Source organism: Labeo rohita, chromosome 5 (genome assembly GCF_022985175.1).
Source record: "Labeo rohita strain BAU-BD-2019 chromosome 5, IGBB_LRoh.1.0, whole genome shotgun sequence".
Taxonomy (NCBI): domain Eukaryota; kingdom Metazoa; phylum Chordata; class Actinopteri; order Cypriniformes; family Cyprinidae; genus Labeo; species Labeo rohita.
In genome coordinates, this window is record NC_066873.1 from 21103463 (window position 1) to 21121855 (window position 18393).

Sequence of the window (18393 nt, forward strand, 5' to 3'; positions counted from 1 at the left end):
TATTTTTACCCTCTGTAGTTTTCATACATATGTTTTTTTGTTTGTTTGTTTGTTTTTTGTTTCTTTTTTAAATCAATTCTGTATTCTTGAAGAATTGGTTGAGTAAATAAGTAAATAATTAAATTCACCCACTTTTAGCAATAATATGAAAGACCAATGTAAACCGAAAACAAATAGGAAATGAATAAATCATATTAAATTAATATTTAGTGAACAGATTTAAAGTATCTAGTCACTTAGGATAAATCAAAATACCAAAATGTCAGTTAATATTGTTCATATTTAATATGTTAATATTTGTCACAACGTTACATTATGGTAAATTAATTTGAATTTACTCAATAAATATTTAATATGTTTCATTACGTGTGTTACATGGTCACACTGGCAGTCCTATATCACTTTCGAATCAAAATCATACACAAAACGACCTCGATTGTGTGTTTTTGGATTAAAAGCAGTACGACCTTGGAATGGTTTTACGAAAAACTACATTTCCCATCTCTCGCAACGTTCAAGTGCGCATGTGCGGTAAACGCTATATCCTGGTACGACCTTCTCATATAAAAAGGCAGGGTTACGAGTCAGAGTTCGTAAGAGAATAGGAAACCAATGATTCCCATATGTCCAGTAGTCTCCTTCACCTATGGTGAGTATAATTAGGTTTATAAAGACACACTGAGACATCAGACGCGACTTAAACGTGAGAGGATGTGATTAAGATCATGTTATGGGTGTGTGGGGATCGTTAGGGTTTATTTCGTCGTAGTCTCCTGCGTGTTTTCTTCCACTGCATGATACGGCTCTTCATCATGGTTGCCATTGCGCTCAGTCGCTAACCCTCCATGAATCTGTCCTTTTTTTCAGTGCCCAGCCGGCTAGGTGAAGATGTCAAAATGGCCACCGGCAACTACTTTGGATTTACCCATGGTGCTGCGGCCCAGTACAGGTAAGGACCGAGATGATTAATGGGAACTGCGGTTATGGTGGTTTTACAGTAATGGTGGGATTTGGCCCTTATGTCTTTGTTGCTGGGTCCGGGTGGGGGTAGGGGATGGAGGCGATTGGCTATGCTTTAAACCTTAAGATGAACGGCTGGGGAGGAAATAATGCTTTATTACATCATGCTATTTTAACTACTTATGTTTATAGTGCGTATAGTAACGCGCTGTGTTTATGTATACGTTTGTTTTACTTGATTTTGCTAGAGCTATTGGCACTTTAGTTTTTATTAGTGTTTTGGGCGAGCATCTTACGAAAGAAAAAAAAATGTGGATAAACTACTAATAAGAAATTTTAATATACCGCTATACGGTCTTTATACATTTCTGTTTATATAAATATCCGGCGTGGCGGCCAAGCACAGGCGCACATGCAGTTTAAATATGTGTGGTCGTAGTTTAAAATAATAGGTGTTTTAATATCTGTAGTTTTTAGTTATATTCTTAACATTTAGGTTTGTTACTAATGGCCTAGTGAATACTGTTTACGTTAATATTAGACCGGTTTGCCTCGTAAACAGACACGATTCTTATCTCGGTGGGTTTATCCGTTTTCATCCGCAACACGGCACGTTTTTTGTTAGATGTTAACACTGTTGTAAACTCATTCTTGTATTCACGTGTTTAGATAAACTGTGAATTTAGCCAGTGCAGCCAAAATAAAGCTCACAGCCCGATCAGACTGCAGCTGTCATCTCTCCTCCAGTTCTGCACTAGCGCGCTTCTGCGCATGTCTGTTCTGCTCGACGATCTTCTTTACACACAAGTGTTTTTAAGGAAACGCACAAAAGCGAATGTACGTTGTCGCCCAACACTATTTAAAAGTCTTTTGACACATTATGATTCGTTTAAAATCTCTGGTTTTTAATTTTAGCTGAATAATTGACAAAATGTGCGTGTGTGTGGAAGGGCGATGTCTTCACGAGCGCCTTCAAGGACTCCTTGAATGTCACTACTGATACGCATTTTCAAGGATTTGTTTTGTCTAGGTTTACGTTTTTTAGTTAAGTTGTTTTTAAAATAGTCCTAATGTTCTTGTTTTGGCTTTATGTGCCATGTAGTGAAAGAACATGCTTCCATTTGTCAAAACAGAGGTGATGTGAAGTTTCTTCTAAGATGGATCATATTTCTGAGCAGTTTTTTTTTTTTTTCCAGTCAGCGTGTTTGCTATTTCTGACAGGTGTCAGCATGACATTGAGATTGATAGTTTGACAATTTGGAAGTGTTTACATTTTATACATGGGTGGGTAATAGTAGTAGACTCCAGTTATTGATTGATCTCAGCTAGACAGATGTTAGCCCAGTTTCTTAAAGGGATAGTTCACCCAAAAATGAAAATTCTGTCATTAATTACTCACCCTCATGTTGTTCCAAACCTGCAAGATTTTTGCTGATCTTCAGAACACAAATTAAGATATTTTTGATGAAATCCGACCCTGCGTAGACATCAGTTGCAACTGACACGTTCAAGGTCCAGAAAGGTAAATTCTCGTAACTTCCTAAAATTATGGTTGAACCACTGATGTCACATGGACTATTCTGTCGACGTTCTTGCTACTTTTCTGGACCTTGAACGTGGTAGTACCCTTGCTATCTATTGAGGGTCAGAAAGTTCTCGGATGTCATCAAAAATATCTTATTTATGTTCTGAAGACGAACAAAGGTCTTACAGGTTTGGAACGACATGAGGACAGAATTTTCATTTTTGGGTGAACTTTCCCTTTAAAGTGCACCTTATAGATGGATAGTTTTGGTTGGTTGGTTTAAGCTGAAGATGGTTGTGATGCTTTTAGACAGATGGACAATTAGAATTGCAGAGAATTAGTATTTGTATGATGTTTTGTCTGCCTCTTATCAAGAAAATGCTACACTAAATCTGATTTGGTTTTCTTTCTCTACATGTGTCTTCCCTTTCAAGCCAATGGATTTGGTGCATTAAGTCCACCAATCAGGAAAGACTATTATTAATTTATCTCCAAGATAATCTGTTTTGGTGTGAGTTAGATGTTAACATGAACGTCTTAAAATTGCATTACTGTGCTATATATCGTCTACGAAATTGTCATCTTCTTCTGTTTAGTCAAATGACACCGGATGCTTTTTTTCCTCGACATATAAAATGAGCAATTTGGCAGTATGGTTTACATAGTTGATGCATGATGGCACTTTTTTTTTTTTTTCCCTTCCTTTTAGGTTTTAAGTTAGTTTCCATGTTTCACAATTGCTAACCTTTTTGCCTTCGTCAGTTAGTTTTGAGTGGTAGTTGTGTGTGGACTGGTTTGGGTGGTTTATGAGGACAAACATTGTATAATGACATGGGTATGACAGAGGTATTACAATGTGAAAGTGGTTTATGAGGACACTGCATATGTCCCTTAAAAACATACAGTATATCTGTGTGTGTGTGTGTGTGTGTGTGTTTTTGTTTTTATTATTAAATGTTTTATTAAATGCGACAGATCGGTACTATGAGCTGTCAGTGTTGTCATCTAAGCCTGTTGTCCTCTCCTCTGCAGTCAGCAGCCGGCTGCTGGGGTAGCATACACCCACCCCACTACCGTTGCCAGCTATACTGTGCATCAAGCACCTGTGGCAGCACACACGGTGGCGGCAGCCTACGCCCCTACAGCCGCCACGGTTGCTGTTGCCCGGCCTGCACCAGTCGCTGTGGCAGCAGCGGCTACTGCCGGAGCTTATGGAGGATACCAGCCAACCCACGCTGCCACGGATTACGGGTATGCACAGAGACAGCCGGAGGTTCCGCCACCACCGCCTCCTGTTACCTCACAAAACTACCAGGTAAAAGAAAGGAGTTTACCAGTTATATCACCTTGAGTCATTCTCATACACTACTGTTCAAAAGCTTGGAGGTCATCAAGATATTTTTTTTTTTCAGCAAGGATGCATTAAATGGATCAAAATTCACCCTAATGACATGTATAATGTTACAATAGATTAGTTTCTGTTCTGAAAAAATACTGTTCATCTGAACATTCTATTCAGCAGAGAATCCTGAAAAAAACAAAAAAAAAAACACAGTTTTCACAAAAACAACTGTTTTCAGCGTTAGCTAGGTTTCCATCCAAAGTTGTGAAATTAAATTGTGCAAATCTGCAAAATCATCACTTCCTGATAAACTGGCTAAAATATCACTAAGAAAAGTTGGAGAAGCTGCTGAATACTGATCATTGTCATATATAATAAATTACTTAAGTAGTAGATGAACAAATGCGGTCATTGCTTTTGGAGGTGGATGCCTGCTGTGTGGGAACGCAACAACTATAACAACGTTTCAGATGCTATGCAACAAGAACGGTCTGATGATTAGTCAAGTCATATGACACTTTTTTTTTTTTTTTTTTTTTTTTTTTTTTTTTTTTTTTTTCCTCAACGTGTTCCCATCTCACATTATTTGCATTAACTCTTTTTGCAGAAGTCAGAAACCTAGGTATAGACTTTTGCGAATTAGGGCTTTTCTTTTGAAATGACCATTTCCATTACTCGTTTCTTTTGCGACACTTAAAATGTGCATAAAAGCAGGTTGATGGAAACATAGCTAATGATAATAATGAAATGTTTCTTGAGCAACAAATCAGCATATCAGAATGATTTCTGAAGGATCATGTAAACCTAAAGAATGGAGTAATGGCTGTTGAAAATTCAGCTTTGCCGTCACAGGAATAAATTTCATTATAAAACGTTATCGTTTTTAATGTATTATTAACATAAATGCAACTTTGGTAAGCATGAAAGCCTTTTTTTCAAAAACATTATAAAGTCTTACTGACCTCAGACTTTTGTATCTAGTTGTATCTTTATTTTTGAAATGCTCTATTTTAAGATCGTCAGTTCCATGTTCAATTATTGAGAAAAGACACAAGCCCTCTGTTTGCTGTTGCAGGACTCCTATTCATATGTGCGGTCCACAGCTCCGGCTGTAGCGTATGACAGTAAACAATACTACCAGCAACCTGTGGCTACACCGGCTGTGGCCGCTGCTGCAGCAGCTCAGCCACAACCTACTGTGGCCGAATCCTACTATCAGACAGGTATGCTTGACACATCTTGCCGTTTAAATGGAAAGAAATATTCTGCATTAAATGATTTGCATAGTTATATTTTTTCCCTTTGTGTACACATTTCTGTAAAATGATCTAATATTACTTTTTATTACCAAATGTGAGTGTTCACATTTGAAATAATGTGTTTTAATGATATTTTTTAATTTTATTTTAATACCTTTTCAATACCTTAATTTTTTCAATTTAAATTTAAATGTAAACTTAAATGTTTTCTAAAGAACACAAAATTAAATCAATAAATCCACTTCAGGTCACCCTTTAAATGATCTGTATTGTAAAATGTTCTGTACAATTTAATCCTCCCATTAGCACCTAAAACTGGATACAGCCAGGGCGCCACGCCGTACACCCAGACCCAGCAAACGCGTCAGGTTACAGCCATAAAGCCAGCCACCCCTAGACCTGCCACTTCAACCTTCTCCATTTACCCAGTGTCCTCTGCTGTACAGCCAGTTGCAGCAGCCGCGGCGGCTGCCTCTGTAGTCCCGTCATACTCTCAGAGTCCCACCTACAGCACCAATGCAGTCACATACTCTGGTAAGAACATCACCATTCTATTCCAAACCGTTTGCAGATTTTCTCAGTTGGCGATCTGATATCATGAAATGCTCACAAAGCCCTGGAGACACTGGAAGCTCTTGTTTAAAGGTCAAGTAGTTTATTTGATCTGAATTGAACAGATGGCAAGTGAATTTTATTTGTTTGTTTTTTGTTTTTGTTTTTTTGTTTTCGTTTTTTTTCCCTAGTAGTAATACTGAACCTGGCATTGAGATTGCTAATGTCATGCTGTACCAATTGATCTGCATGAACTAGCCTTATAGATTTACAGTGCAATCCTGTCAATCTCAGTCTGTACTGTAGCCAATAATTGCTCCTCTCTGTATATTTAGGAACATCATACTCTGGCTATGAAGCTGCAGTGTATTCGGCTGCCTCCTCCTACTATCAGCAGCAGCAACAGCAGCAGAAACAAGCGGCCGTCGCCGCAGCAGCCACTGCCGCGTGGACCGGCAGCACTTTTACCAAGAAAACTCCCCTGCAGAACAAAACCCTCAAACCTAAACAGCCCCCTAAACCACCACAGATACACTACTGTGACGTTTGCAAGATCAGCTGTGCTGGACCCCAGGTATTTTATTATAATGCATTTATTGCTGTTTGTGTAACTGGGTGCACAGCTAGTGTTTTTCTAATACTTCCATGAATTATGGCGCTTATATATCTTATCACCTGCTTCCAGACCTATAAGGAGCATCTAGAGGGTCAGAAGCACAAAAAGAAGGAAGCTGCACTGAAACTGTCACAGAGCAGCAGTAGCAGCAGCGGAGGTGGGAGCTCCGCCCGCGGCACACAGAATCAGCTCCGCTGTGAGCTCTGTGACGTCTCCTGTACTGGAGCTGATGCCTACGCTGCGCACATCAGAGGAGCCAAACACCAGAAGGTACATGACTCACTCTCTGATCTCGGCACATAATAATCTGCTTTCAGCCTGTTTTTTGGCAGCACTATTTTTGAATGCGTATGATTCTGGCTCTCTGTTGTAGAGAGAGCCTCTTAGGGCCTCTATCTGTTACAAAATGCAGTGAAAAGTTGTTTGAAGGGGAATGGATGCCGCATCAGTAGATGCGCTCTGTTATGTAATGCCAAGTTGTAATAAGTCAAAATGTGACGTGTACAGCAGTGGGTGGGATATTGATTATATGTGCCTAGCATCTAATTGAACTCTGTTTCTATAGGTTGTGAAATTGCATACCAAATTAGGGAAGCCGATACCATCCACGGAGCCCAGTGTTGTTTCCCAATCCTCCACCTCCAGTACAGCTGCTCCTAATAAAACTGCCAGCTCCAACAACAACAGCTCCACAAGTACATCGTCCAACCTGTCTGCTTCCTCTGGTTCTGCCTCTTATCTAAAGTCTGGCAGCTTAGTCAGTAACATGGCAGCTTCTGCTGCACAGGGCAAGAGCCCAGTGCCCAACAGTGTCTCTGTCAACAGCACCTCTGTCAAGAAGGTCAACACACCCAAGATCAACTTTGTTGGTATGTTATTTGCTCTTGAACAGATCATATAGACCAGTTATCGGTTTGTAAACATTTGGCATGCGCACGCATCATGGTTGCAGGAAAACCCAGGAGAGATGGCCCTTACAGATAGAGAATTACACGGATGCGGTGCGAAATAGTTTTTAAAAAGATTATATTTATTAGATGTCATTTTCAAAGTGTTCTCCGCATAATACAAGAGCTTGTCACCCAGCGATAAGCACTGTTGTTCAACAAAATTGACATTAGATAGTGGGATAGTCTTATTTCAAAACGGGTTGACGTCTTTGTGGGCGGAGCCTATCTGGTGACCAAAAAAATGACGATTTCAAGTGGCAGTCTATAGAGCCATGGAATTAAATATTTTAAAAAAAAAATGTAAATTTGATTTTATATTTAGACTTTATTCTTGCAGTTCCGAGATTATATCTCACAATTAGGGAAAACCAACTCGTCATACTCTCTTTTCCCTTCTGTTAGGAATAGGAGTTTATATCCCATACTTCAGCCTTTTTTTTTTTTTTTTTTTTTTTTTTTTTTTTTTTTTCCTCAATTGATAAACTCACTATTTTTGAGTTAAATTGAGTTATAAAGTTAGGAGATAAAATAAGTAACTGTTATGTAAAAATGTTAATAGTAATAGGTTTAAATAAAAATTAAAAATGTCATGCTGTAACTGTAGGGCTAATACAATACGTCCCCTATGAACAGCATATGTGAATGTTATGTAGGCCTATTGTTTAAATCAAATTTATGCTTTAAAAGTAGAGCAAATGGCGTCTTTGAGTACAGTATTCTATAAATTTTTTGCATTACGATTTTGACATGAAAAGGCACACGTGTGTGGTGTTGTTTTTTTTTTTTTTTTTTTTTTTTTTTTTTTGGTTTTTTTTTTTTTTTTTTTTTTTTTTTTGGTTTTTTTCCCTCCCCTCTTATTCCATGGATTTTACCCGTTTACCTCCACTGGTTACCAGTGTTTTTCTGCAACCACTATGCGTGCGCAGCTGCAAGTGATGCAACTGTGACGTCTACTCCTAATTGGTTTATAGAATGGTTTTAGTTATTTTAGGTTTTAATATACAATTTAATACATCACAATACAATATTTGTTTTGATACATGACCAAAACAGGTGGAAACAAGTTACAGACCACTGCTGCTAAAAATGATGAGTCCAAGACTGAGGCAGCTAAAACGGCACAGTCTGCTGCGTCTGCACCACCGTCGGACTTAAAGAATGACATGCCTGATCCTCTGTCACCTCAATCTGCACTTGCAGCCCTTCAAAGTGATGTTCAGCCTGTTGGACATGACTATGTTGAAGAGGTATCAGAAGGCACCATAAGAAAAAAAAATAATAATTGTGTAGCCAGGTGCAAACATTTAAAAAGTGTTTTTTGTTTTTAGGTAAGGAATGATGAAGGAAAGGTTATCCGGTTCCACTGCAAACTGTGTGAATGCAGTTTCAATGACCCGAATGCCAAAGAAATGCATTTGAAAGGAAGGAGACATCGACTGCAGTATAAGGTTAGTCGAGGGGTTGTTGTTTGCTTTTATAATAAATGCAGAAAAATTTAAATCATGTAGCTAACTGTATTTTCCGCCATTTGTAGAAAAAGGTGAACCCTGATCTCCAGGTGGAAGTGAAACCTAGCATCCGAGCCAGGAAGATCCAAGAGGAAAAGATGAGGAAGCAGATGCAAAAGGAAGAGTACTGGAGAAGACGTGAAGAAGAGGAGCGTTGGAGGATGGAGATGAGGTGTGATGCTTTTTTTCCCCTTTATCTAGTATGTCAGTATCTACACATGAGCATTTTGAGGGCCTAAATGTTGTAATTGATCTCAGGCGCTATGAAGAGGACATGTATTGGCGACGTATGGAGGAAGAGCAGCACCACTGGGAGGAAAGGCGCAGAATGCCTGATGGAGGTTATCCACAGGGTCCACCTGGACCTCCTGGTCTTCTTGGAGTGAGGCCTGGGATGCCCATTCCTCAACCACAAGGACCAGTGGTAAGTCCTGAGACTTCCATACAACTAGTATGGAAAACACTGCTGAAATTGCAAAAAATATGTGATTTGTATTTGAGGCACACTACCATTTAAAATGTTTGCAACCAGTAAGATATTTGAGAAATGCATTCATTTAGCAATACACTGATCAAAAGTGAGAGTAGATAGTTGTTCCAAAAATCAGATAAATTCCCTTTTTGTTCAGAAAATCCTAGAAAAATTATATACAATATTATATACAATTTAGCAGCATAAGTGTTTAACCTTGAATGATGATGAGAGTTTGAGCACCAAATCAGCATATTAGACTGATTTTGAATAATCATGAGACACTAAACTAAAATACTGGCTGCTGAAAATTCAGCTTTGCCATTACAGGAATAAATTTATTATAATAGAAAAGGTATTAAAATAGAAAAGGTCTTTCATTTTTGTAATATTGGTGAGCATAAGAGACTTGACTAGTTGGCTGCAAGTAGAGAAGATTTGGTTTTATTAGTAAAGGCTTTTAGGAGATTAAAAAGTTAATTAAAATAAATGTGACTGTATTGCACATAGATGGTTGTGTGCTTTACATACTGGTTAGACAGACCCTTCCTGTCTCAAGTAGGGAGTTGTTGACTAGAATACTAGAATACTGAAAAAATGCTGACTAATAGCATTAAGCACAAAGAGTGTGTTTACTGGAATATCAGTTTTTCCTATAATTTATTAGAATTTATATTGAGAATCGTCAGATTTCACTACTATATCAACTACTGAAATGTTTATCACAACTGGTTCATAACATGTCCTTTTTGTTGCAGCCTCCACGTCGCCCTGATTCCTCAGATGATCGTTATGTGATGACCAAACATGCAGCTATTTATCCTTCTGAGGATGAGCTCCAGGCCATCCAGAAGATCGTATCAATCACCGAGCGAGCACTTAAGCTTGTCTCTGACATCATCACAGACCAAGATGCAGATGAAAAGGGCAAAGAAGAGGACAAAGAAAAGAAAGAGCCTCCCAAAGACAGGTGGGAGAAGAGTGCTTTTAAAGCCATTAAAGCAGAGAGAAAGAAAAGGGCAAAGCAAAACATGACCTCTTGTGCATTGCAGAGTGCTGAAGGGAGTGATGCGGGTAGGTGTTCTCGCCAAAGGGCTGCTTCTGCGTGGAGACAAAAATGTCAACCTGGTCCTCCTTTGCTCTGAGAAGCCGACCAAGAATCTGCTAACGCGGATTGTGGAGCATCTCCCCAAACAGCTTACGGTACCGGCTCAATGCAGTGCAAACTGCAGTGAAACTGCATTTTTCCTTACTTTTTTTGAATGCTTTTTTTAGCAGTGGTGTCCAGTCCTGCATCTAAAAGACAGCTGTCATGCAGAGTTTAAATCCAACCCCAATAAAACAGGCTGGGGTTAAACTCTCTGAGACATTGGCTCTCCAGGAACAGGATTGGATGCCACTGCTTTACCAAGTGTAGAATAACTGCGCCATTTCTTATTGTGGATCAGGGTTTGTTGAATCTCAAGTAGATGGTTGTAATTTTCTGCTAACACTTATGTTTATCAGATGGTAACTCCAGAGAAATATGAGGTAAAAGGCTCCGTCCAAGAGGCTGCCATTATCCTTACCTCCTCCGCTGAGCCTAAGATGCAGGTGACCATCACCCTCACCTCGCCCGTCATCCGAGAGGAAAACACCCGGGATGGAGGTTGGAAAAGACGTTGCTTACATTAACCGACTACCTATCAGATTAATATTTCATGCTGATTTTGACAACCTAAAGAGCCCATCTGTTGGCACTGTGGATATGGTGCTAGATGTTATTAGAATTATAGAATCATGTTTGCACTTTAAGAGCTTTAATTGGAGAAAATACGATTGAAAGTGTACAAATTAAACCTGGTATGTGCTTAAGCTTGGCCGTATGTAAGAAATGAGAAATGACAAGTTACACCACTGAGGTAAAGTGCCTCTTTCTATCATTATTTACACTGTAATTATTTCATATGAAGTATGTAATGTGTTCACACTGGGAAAGGGTTGAAGCCAGTTCAAGTGGCTTCGAGTTGCTTTAGAGCCGGGTTTAACGCTACCAGGTTTTATCAAACCATTTCCGATGCCAGCAGTGGTGCTCCGGGTCTTCTCTTTGTAACACTTCTCTAGTGCTCTTGAAGCTCTCCCCAAAACAAGCATGATAAGTGTTTGCATTGTGTAAGTCTAGTTAGTCCCGGGTAAGATTCATGTTTGTTTCCTGTGTTCAAGGGGATCGTGTCCTATGCAGAACCAAACGATTTTATTCTTTCCCAGGGGGTCGTAGAGTTTGGTCAGGGGTGTTATTCTGTGCGAAAAAAAACAAGCAAACTTAATTTCTAAAGAGAAATGGTTGAGTTGGGTCTGAGACCTTAGGAGTAGTTGGAATGCCTACCATGTCCCCACAGGAAACAAATCTTATTTTTGTCTGGTGGTGAGAAGGTTCACCATTCTGAGGTCCCCTGTTCCAAAATGAAAGTGCTCCCCTGAGAGAAGCAATCGAATAGAAATTGACAAATGTTGAAATTTGGCATTCAAACAGTGTTACTTTTAAAATGCACAAAGAACAAAATGCCATATCAATAACCCGTTTGTCTTTTCATATCTCTACAACGAAGAGTTTTAGTTGGTAAGAAGCTGTGAAATGGTGGAATCTTAAATGAAGGCTTTGCAGCCATGCCACCATTCCTGTTTGGCTCCTTAGGGGAGTATGAGTCAGCTTTTGGGAGGAAGGCTTTGATAGAGGAATCTTTGGTTGGACCTGGGGTTTATAGCCTTCAGTATACATTGAGATATGGGGGTTCTCCAAACCCGATCATGACAGGTATGCATGCAGTGATGTCCTAATCCTCTTGCTGGGAGCTTCATATTTTCTTGCCAGCACGCATTGCTGCCTTCATGTATCCAAAGCTTTTCAAGTCCAGCCCAAAGCCTCCTTGCATTTTCAGCAAATTGTCTCCCATCTGAGGCTACGTCTACCAGCTCCGGAAGGATTTTTGACCAAGGTCCCCCTCCTGAATACCTTCAAACACTTTGCCACACCTACCATTGCCATGCTACTGTAGTGGGTTACTACAAATACGCATTCAGCTGTAAACATTGCACATCTCCCTTGATATCCCTGTTTTACATCATCATGATTTACACATCTGGTACCATTTGCAGCCCATCATTATCTTTCCAATGTTTCTGGATCAGTACAATGACTACTTTGTGTTTCAAAGAAATCCTCAAAGTATTTTTCATAGGATTTATTACCGCAAACTTCAATTATGTAGACACTGGAATCCACAATTTGTTTTTGCCCCAAGCAAAAGAAAAGAACTTTAGCTTCAAATGCTAAGTCAGCTGGTTAAGCAAGAAGCACAGGAACTGTACGGTTTGGTATTAAAATTAGATTTGTGCCTTAAAAATTCCACATATCCAACATATTAAATATTAGAAAATTAGAGCTACTGTTTCTGGATTTTATTAGTTTTGAAAAATACAAATTGCTAATGTATCCTAAAGATTTCTTTCTACCGTAAGACAACGAGATCATCCATAATTGGCTAAATGCCACAGTTTAAGTTTTCTGAACTAATGTGTGATATGAATATGTCTGTTTTAATTTTGTGTGACTGCCAGCAGTAGCAATTACGAATTGTGACCGTATGACTTCTAAGCTAGTCCGCTGGCTTGTAGCATTGGAAAATCATATACTGTTGTATTCCCAGCAATTTCAAATTGTGGATTGCAGAGCCAGTAATATGACAGGCTTTAACTAAAATAGTCTTTATCAAGAGAAATTTGTCATTTTAACAAGCGTCATGTTCACTATATGCAGAGTACCAAAAATCATGAGTGCATTTCCAACTTCTATTATGAAATTTTGCATCACAATCACATTCTCAATGTTTTTTTTTTTTTTTTTGTTTGTTTTTTTTGTCTTGTATTCCTGACAAAGTCCTTTTATTTTTATTTTTTTAACTCCGGACTCATCCGTCTCTATCCTATTTCACTCAGCACTACACCACAGACTAAATAGAAGTGCACCAAATGGCAAGTGTAGCTGATCCATAATGTTGTTGAAAAGAGAGATTCTGCATATGGGGTGAAATGTGAGATTCATACACAGGTTTTTACATTTTGAATGAGAGCAGTGATCAGGAACAGACTGGTATGTGTGGCAATGTGTTCTTGGCAGTCTCTCTGACCTGGTCAAACACCCGTTCCTCACCCCCATTTGACAATTCGATCCATTTTTAGATGTAACCTCGAGTATGGTGAAAGACCCAGCGGACGTCTTGGACAGGCAAAAATGCCTTGACGCTCTGGCTGCCCTACGCCACGCTAAGTGGTTCCAGGTTCGGAACATCATTTTACTTTCTTCTTGTAGCCTTATGAGATGTATTCCTTTTTATTTGTTCATTTAAGTTGTTTAGTCTTTTTGTTCTTAAATTTTAAACCTCAAAGTTGATTTTTGGGAGGAAAAAAGTGATACAAGGATGCAGTTTATAATTTGGAGATTATGGTACTATTTTTTTGCATTCTGTTTTTGTGTATACATGATCTGATCTGATCTGATCCTAAAAAAAAAAAAAAAAAAAAAAATTAAGCATCCTTGCATACGTGTCATTTATTCATAAGTCTTAGATTAAATACACAGCATGTAAAATGATTCCATAAGGCTGCAGAATACCTTTGCATAAAGTGTCATCGATAAGAGCTTTCATGTTGAGCGTTTCTTTATTTATTTATTTATTTTTTTTTTTTTTTTTATTTTGTGACTTTTCTTTATTTTGTTAATGATTTTTTTTTTTTTCTTGGGAATAGGGATTGAGAGGAAAGGAATATCTGATTAGTTTACTGTGTTGTTGCCATCTCTGCAAATACACAGGCAAAGTAAAGCAGATTTCCTTGACTGCTTCAGTTCCTATGCAACTACTCTTGCAAACTGATCTTTTGTAAAATGAAAGTATATGTTTGTGAAGTATCTGACAACTGAGGTCAGGGTTTACAAGATTACCAAGGAGCCATTCCAAGTGAATCTTGCAAACTTTGAACTCTTGTACTAATGGTGAGGTAAAATACTGCTGGAAATGGCAGCTTAAGAAAGCCAATTGGCCCAGCTATTTTTAAAACAATTATAAGCTTCCATTACGAACAGTAGTGTTGCACCTCTCTCTGATTTCCGCTATGTTGTATGACTGTATGTTTTTGCTCTTGTGCATTAACTAATCTTGACTTCACTGCACTGAAGGCTAGGGCTAATGGACTCCAGTCATGTGTGATTGTCATTCGAATACTGCGTGACCTTTGTCAGCGAGTACCCACCTGGTCTGCCTTTCCTAGCTGGGTGAGTAGAAAAAGACATAACTCAAACATGTGCTAATTGTTCAATGACCAGATGTTTTTTCAGGTGATGCAGATATACAGTGTGGGGGTGCAGTCACATTTGCAAAATGTGAAATATTGTGGGCGTAAAAAGGGTGCATGTTAGTAATTTAGCAATGTATGAGCACAGCGAAAACGGTTACTTTAAAATCAAGCAGCTGTTCATCAACTCTCAAATTCACAGAACAATAGCAAACGTGACTGCACTTAAACATTGCTTTTTTTATGTTTTTTAACCCTTCCCCTATTTAATTTTCCCTTTTATACTGTCCTTGGCAGTGGTTGTGTTAGACTTTAAAATTGTCCATCACTTGGATGGACAGGGTTGTATGGTTTTAAACCAAATTAAAATACTTAATGCTTGCAGAGAGTGTCAAAGGCCTGACGACAGTTTTTACACTTCAGCGAAGCGCAGCGCGAAGCAAAGCGCAATCTAGTTTTTGTTTCATATTGACTAAACATTTAATTCAAATGTCCACTTAATGTTTAATATTTGATTTCTTTACCACAGAAATGCTAATTTCTTGAATATGAGGATATCAAAACGTAAACTCAGAGTGAGGGCTTGAGCTTTTTATTTTGAAATCGTGATGAACAGTTAGCATACTGAGAAAGATATTGATGTATTGCCCTTTGTTTGCATAGGTTTATAAATGATTTACCTTACAAATCTGATGAAATAGCACCCACTGTGTTTCCAGATGAACGTTATAGTAAACCCAAAGTCACAACAATATACAGAGATGGAGTTTGAGATGCTCCACACATGTAAATAATAACTGTTTGTGTGGAGCAGCATTTATGTTACTGTGAACGGAGCTGCTCTGAGATGCATGTATTTAACCTGTCCTACATGCATATAATTGAAGTGCATATATTAAGCCTGCATCACATATTTTAGTTGAATCGTAGCGTTTGTTAATTCACAGCAAGTTATCACAGGTTTCATTGATTCTCGTCCGTGGAATGCTATTATTCGACACGGGCAAAATGCAATCCAGGATTTGTTTTATTTTTATTTTATTTTTTTTTTTTTCAAATAGAGAACTGAAAATGAATCGTAACAGCCCTAGCTGTTGCTATAGAGTTTCTAAAGCAAAATCACTTTCAGTCCTGTTTATACAATTTCATCATCCTTCAGTCTTTATCTTATGAACAAACTGCTTAAAATGCCATATTAGGAGTTTTGTTTATTATTGTAAATTTAAGTTAATGTGTTTAAGGCTATGGAGCTGCTGGTGGAGAAGGCCATCAGCAGTGCCGCTGGACCAATGAGCCCTGGAGATGCTCTGCGACGAGTTTTTGAATGTATTTCCTCAGGCATTCTGCTGTCTGGTAAGATGCGGCACATAGAATATTCTAAGACACATTGTATGGGAATTGCATTGATTCTTATGTGTATATAGGCTTTATTTAATGTACATTAGTAATGTAGCTTTTATGCTAGCATAGTCAAGAAAGTCAAAAATCAGCTTGAGAATCTAGAGGCTCAATTTGACAATCTGGCTCGTGTGTGTTTTTTTTTTTTTTTTTTTTTTTTGTGTAATGCAGGTGCTCCAGGATTGATAGACCCTTGTGAGAAGAATCCAACAGATACACTGGCTACCATGGAAGAGCAGCAGAGAGAGGACATTACGTCAAGCGCTCAGGTAATGTACACATTAACCACTTTAAAATCTGTGTTTGATAATTGTGCAAGTATGCATGCTGTTTTTATGGCGTCATATTAATCGAGAGAACTAAATATTTTTAATCTGTGTACTGACCAGCTACTTTATTTATTAATTTTTTTTTTTTTTTTTTTTTTTTTCTCACAGTTTGCCTTGAGGCTCTTGGCATTCCGTCAGATTCACAAGGTTCTGGGTATGGACCCCTTGCCCCAGATGAACTCGCGCTTCAATGTACGGAATAACCGCAAGAGGCGTCGCGACAACAGCGACGGGGCGGATGGATTTGAAGCCGAAGGGAAGAAGGACAAGAAGGACTACGAGGGCTTCTGAAGTGCACTACAGTACAACTAGCCCTGCCCTGCTCTCCCCGCACCCTCAAATCCTGTTCATTCCAGGAATACAAAATGTTGTTTCTGTTGACCTCTGTGCATGCTGATTACTACTCCTTAATGTTTTTAAGAGCCGGTAAAGATGGTCTCTTGGGGAAATGCCAGGCTTAATTTCCTTGCCACATAGACTGTAGTCCATCCCTGTTTAGTCTGGTGTCTTGGCTTAAAGATTTGAGATGCGCACAAACCAGAGAAGTTAGGCCTAAAGTTCATGTTCCATTCAGCACATTGGATGTAATCTTTCACCATCTTCAGATCTCTTACAAGTTTCAGACTAGGCATTTGTAGAAGTCTGAGCGGTGTACTAGTGTCGGTGTGGAACAGATTTTTTCTTTAAAGTCTATCTTATCCTTCCAGTCACACATGTAAAATAACTTCGACAATGGCTTCCTTGGCTTTGCAATAAATTGTTTAGGTGTTTTTGTAATTTATTTTGTTTAGAGACATTCCTCTTAAAACCGCAAGGTCGAAGATACGATTTATTCATGCGACGCATTAGTCCCGTTGTGATGACTGTGACATCGACTGGACGTGGATTTATACAAGCATGTATTTTCCATTGCTAGTGCATTCTGAAGGCTGGGTTGGCTTTTAACCATTTGTAAATTTCCATCAATTAATATCCTTAAAATATCTTCAAAACCTCGTTCCTTCTATATGCTTAAAGCAAGTGATGTAAGGCTGCACTTGTCCCAAAGTTAGGCTGTAAGTGTGCTCTGATATTCACTGGCCTCTGTGGTGTAGCTGTATCACATTTCTAAAGACGCTGACTGTCGAAATCAGACCTGGGCTATATACCATAAATATCGGTCAATTGTCTCTGTAAGTTTATTAAGGAATCTTGAGTTACCAGTCCATTTCAGATCAGCTGTTCACAGAAGGAAGTTTTCAAGCAGTAAACATTTGTACTTCAAGGTCAAAGACTTTTTTTTTTTTTTTTTTTTTTTTTCTTGTTTTGTTTTCTTTTAGAAATTGTAATTTACCCAGGTCTGCCTGTGTTTTGTGTTCATAATATTGTAAACCCTAAATGTCTCTTTAAATGTGATCATATAACTGTATGATTTCTAATATATGATCATTTAATAAGCCTGTATCTAATCTTGCAATAGATCTTCAGAAACAAATGCCTGTATGGTTTTAAAGCACAGGAATGTGTTCTTGTTTTGTTTTTTTTAAACAAATGTTCTTTGTTTTATGGTTTTGTTTTACTGGTTTATAGATGCATAGTTGCTTGCCCTAATTTTGGTTTCTGATTGGAGTTTGTTGACTATCTATTGAAGAAGATGGGAGGGACACAATAGAAATATGTGTTGTAACTGCAGATTGATGTAGACTTACCCTTTGATGCTTGTCATTCATTGTCAAGGTACTACTGCATTACAATGCCTATAATAAAATAAAGACATTTCCAGTATGATTTACCTTTACTTTTCTTTAACTACATTATCAAGAAATAAATGTAGAGTCATATTAAAAATTCAAGTCAAGTTATTTGTGCATGTTACGATGAGGAACTACTTTTGTCTGTGCACAGATAAGGAAAATCACTAGCCGTGCGACCATAAAGCAAAGAAAAAAAAAAAAAGTTGTAGTCCGCCCGCCGCTATATAAACACAAACCCATTTTCACATTAGGGCGTGGGCTATTTTTAATACGACTGCTTATGGGTTCGGTAATGAGGAAGCGTTTGTGATTGACAGCTGCGCCGACCAATGAGCGTTAAGCGACTTGCGCTGACCAGCTCTGAAATGGACAGTTTGTCCATAAAGAACCAATGACGTAGAATAGGCGCGGCTTGCTGTCA

At 38.5% G+C, this 18393-nt stretch overlaps 1 protein-coding gene across 2 annotated transcripts; it reads left to right on the forward strand.

Moving 5' to 3' along the window:
• Window positions 1-534: 534 nt before the first annotated feature.
• On the forward strand, window positions 535-18006 carry zfr (zinc finger RNA binding protein). Of its 2 annotated transcripts, XM_051109700.1 has the most exons (20): window positions 535-649; window positions 868-949; window positions 3518-3800; window positions 4903-5050; window positions 5393-5620; window positions 5974-6212; window positions 6324-6524; window positions 6820-7123; window positions 8258-8451; window positions 8533-8652; window positions 8739-8884; window positions 8971-9136; window positions 9943-10154; window positions 10237-10387; window positions 10691-10832; window positions 13403-13500; window positions 14397-14492; window positions 15754-15865; window positions 16082-16179; window positions 16348-18006. In XM_051109700.1, exons 1-20 carry the CDS (start codon window positions 613-615, stop codon window positions 16528-16530), a joined length of 3240 nt encoding a protein of 1079 aa, XP_050965657.1. In that variant the 5' UTR covers window positions 535-612; the 3' UTR covers window positions 16531-18006. The 2 variants fall into 2 exon arrangements, 1 of the variants encoding a protein (XP_050965657.1); XR_007827758.1 differs by lacking the exons at window positions 13403-13500; window positions 16082-16179; window positions 16348-18006 and having other exon boundaries at window positions 15754-15772.
• The last annotated feature ends 387 nt before the right edge of the window (window positions 18007-18393 follow it).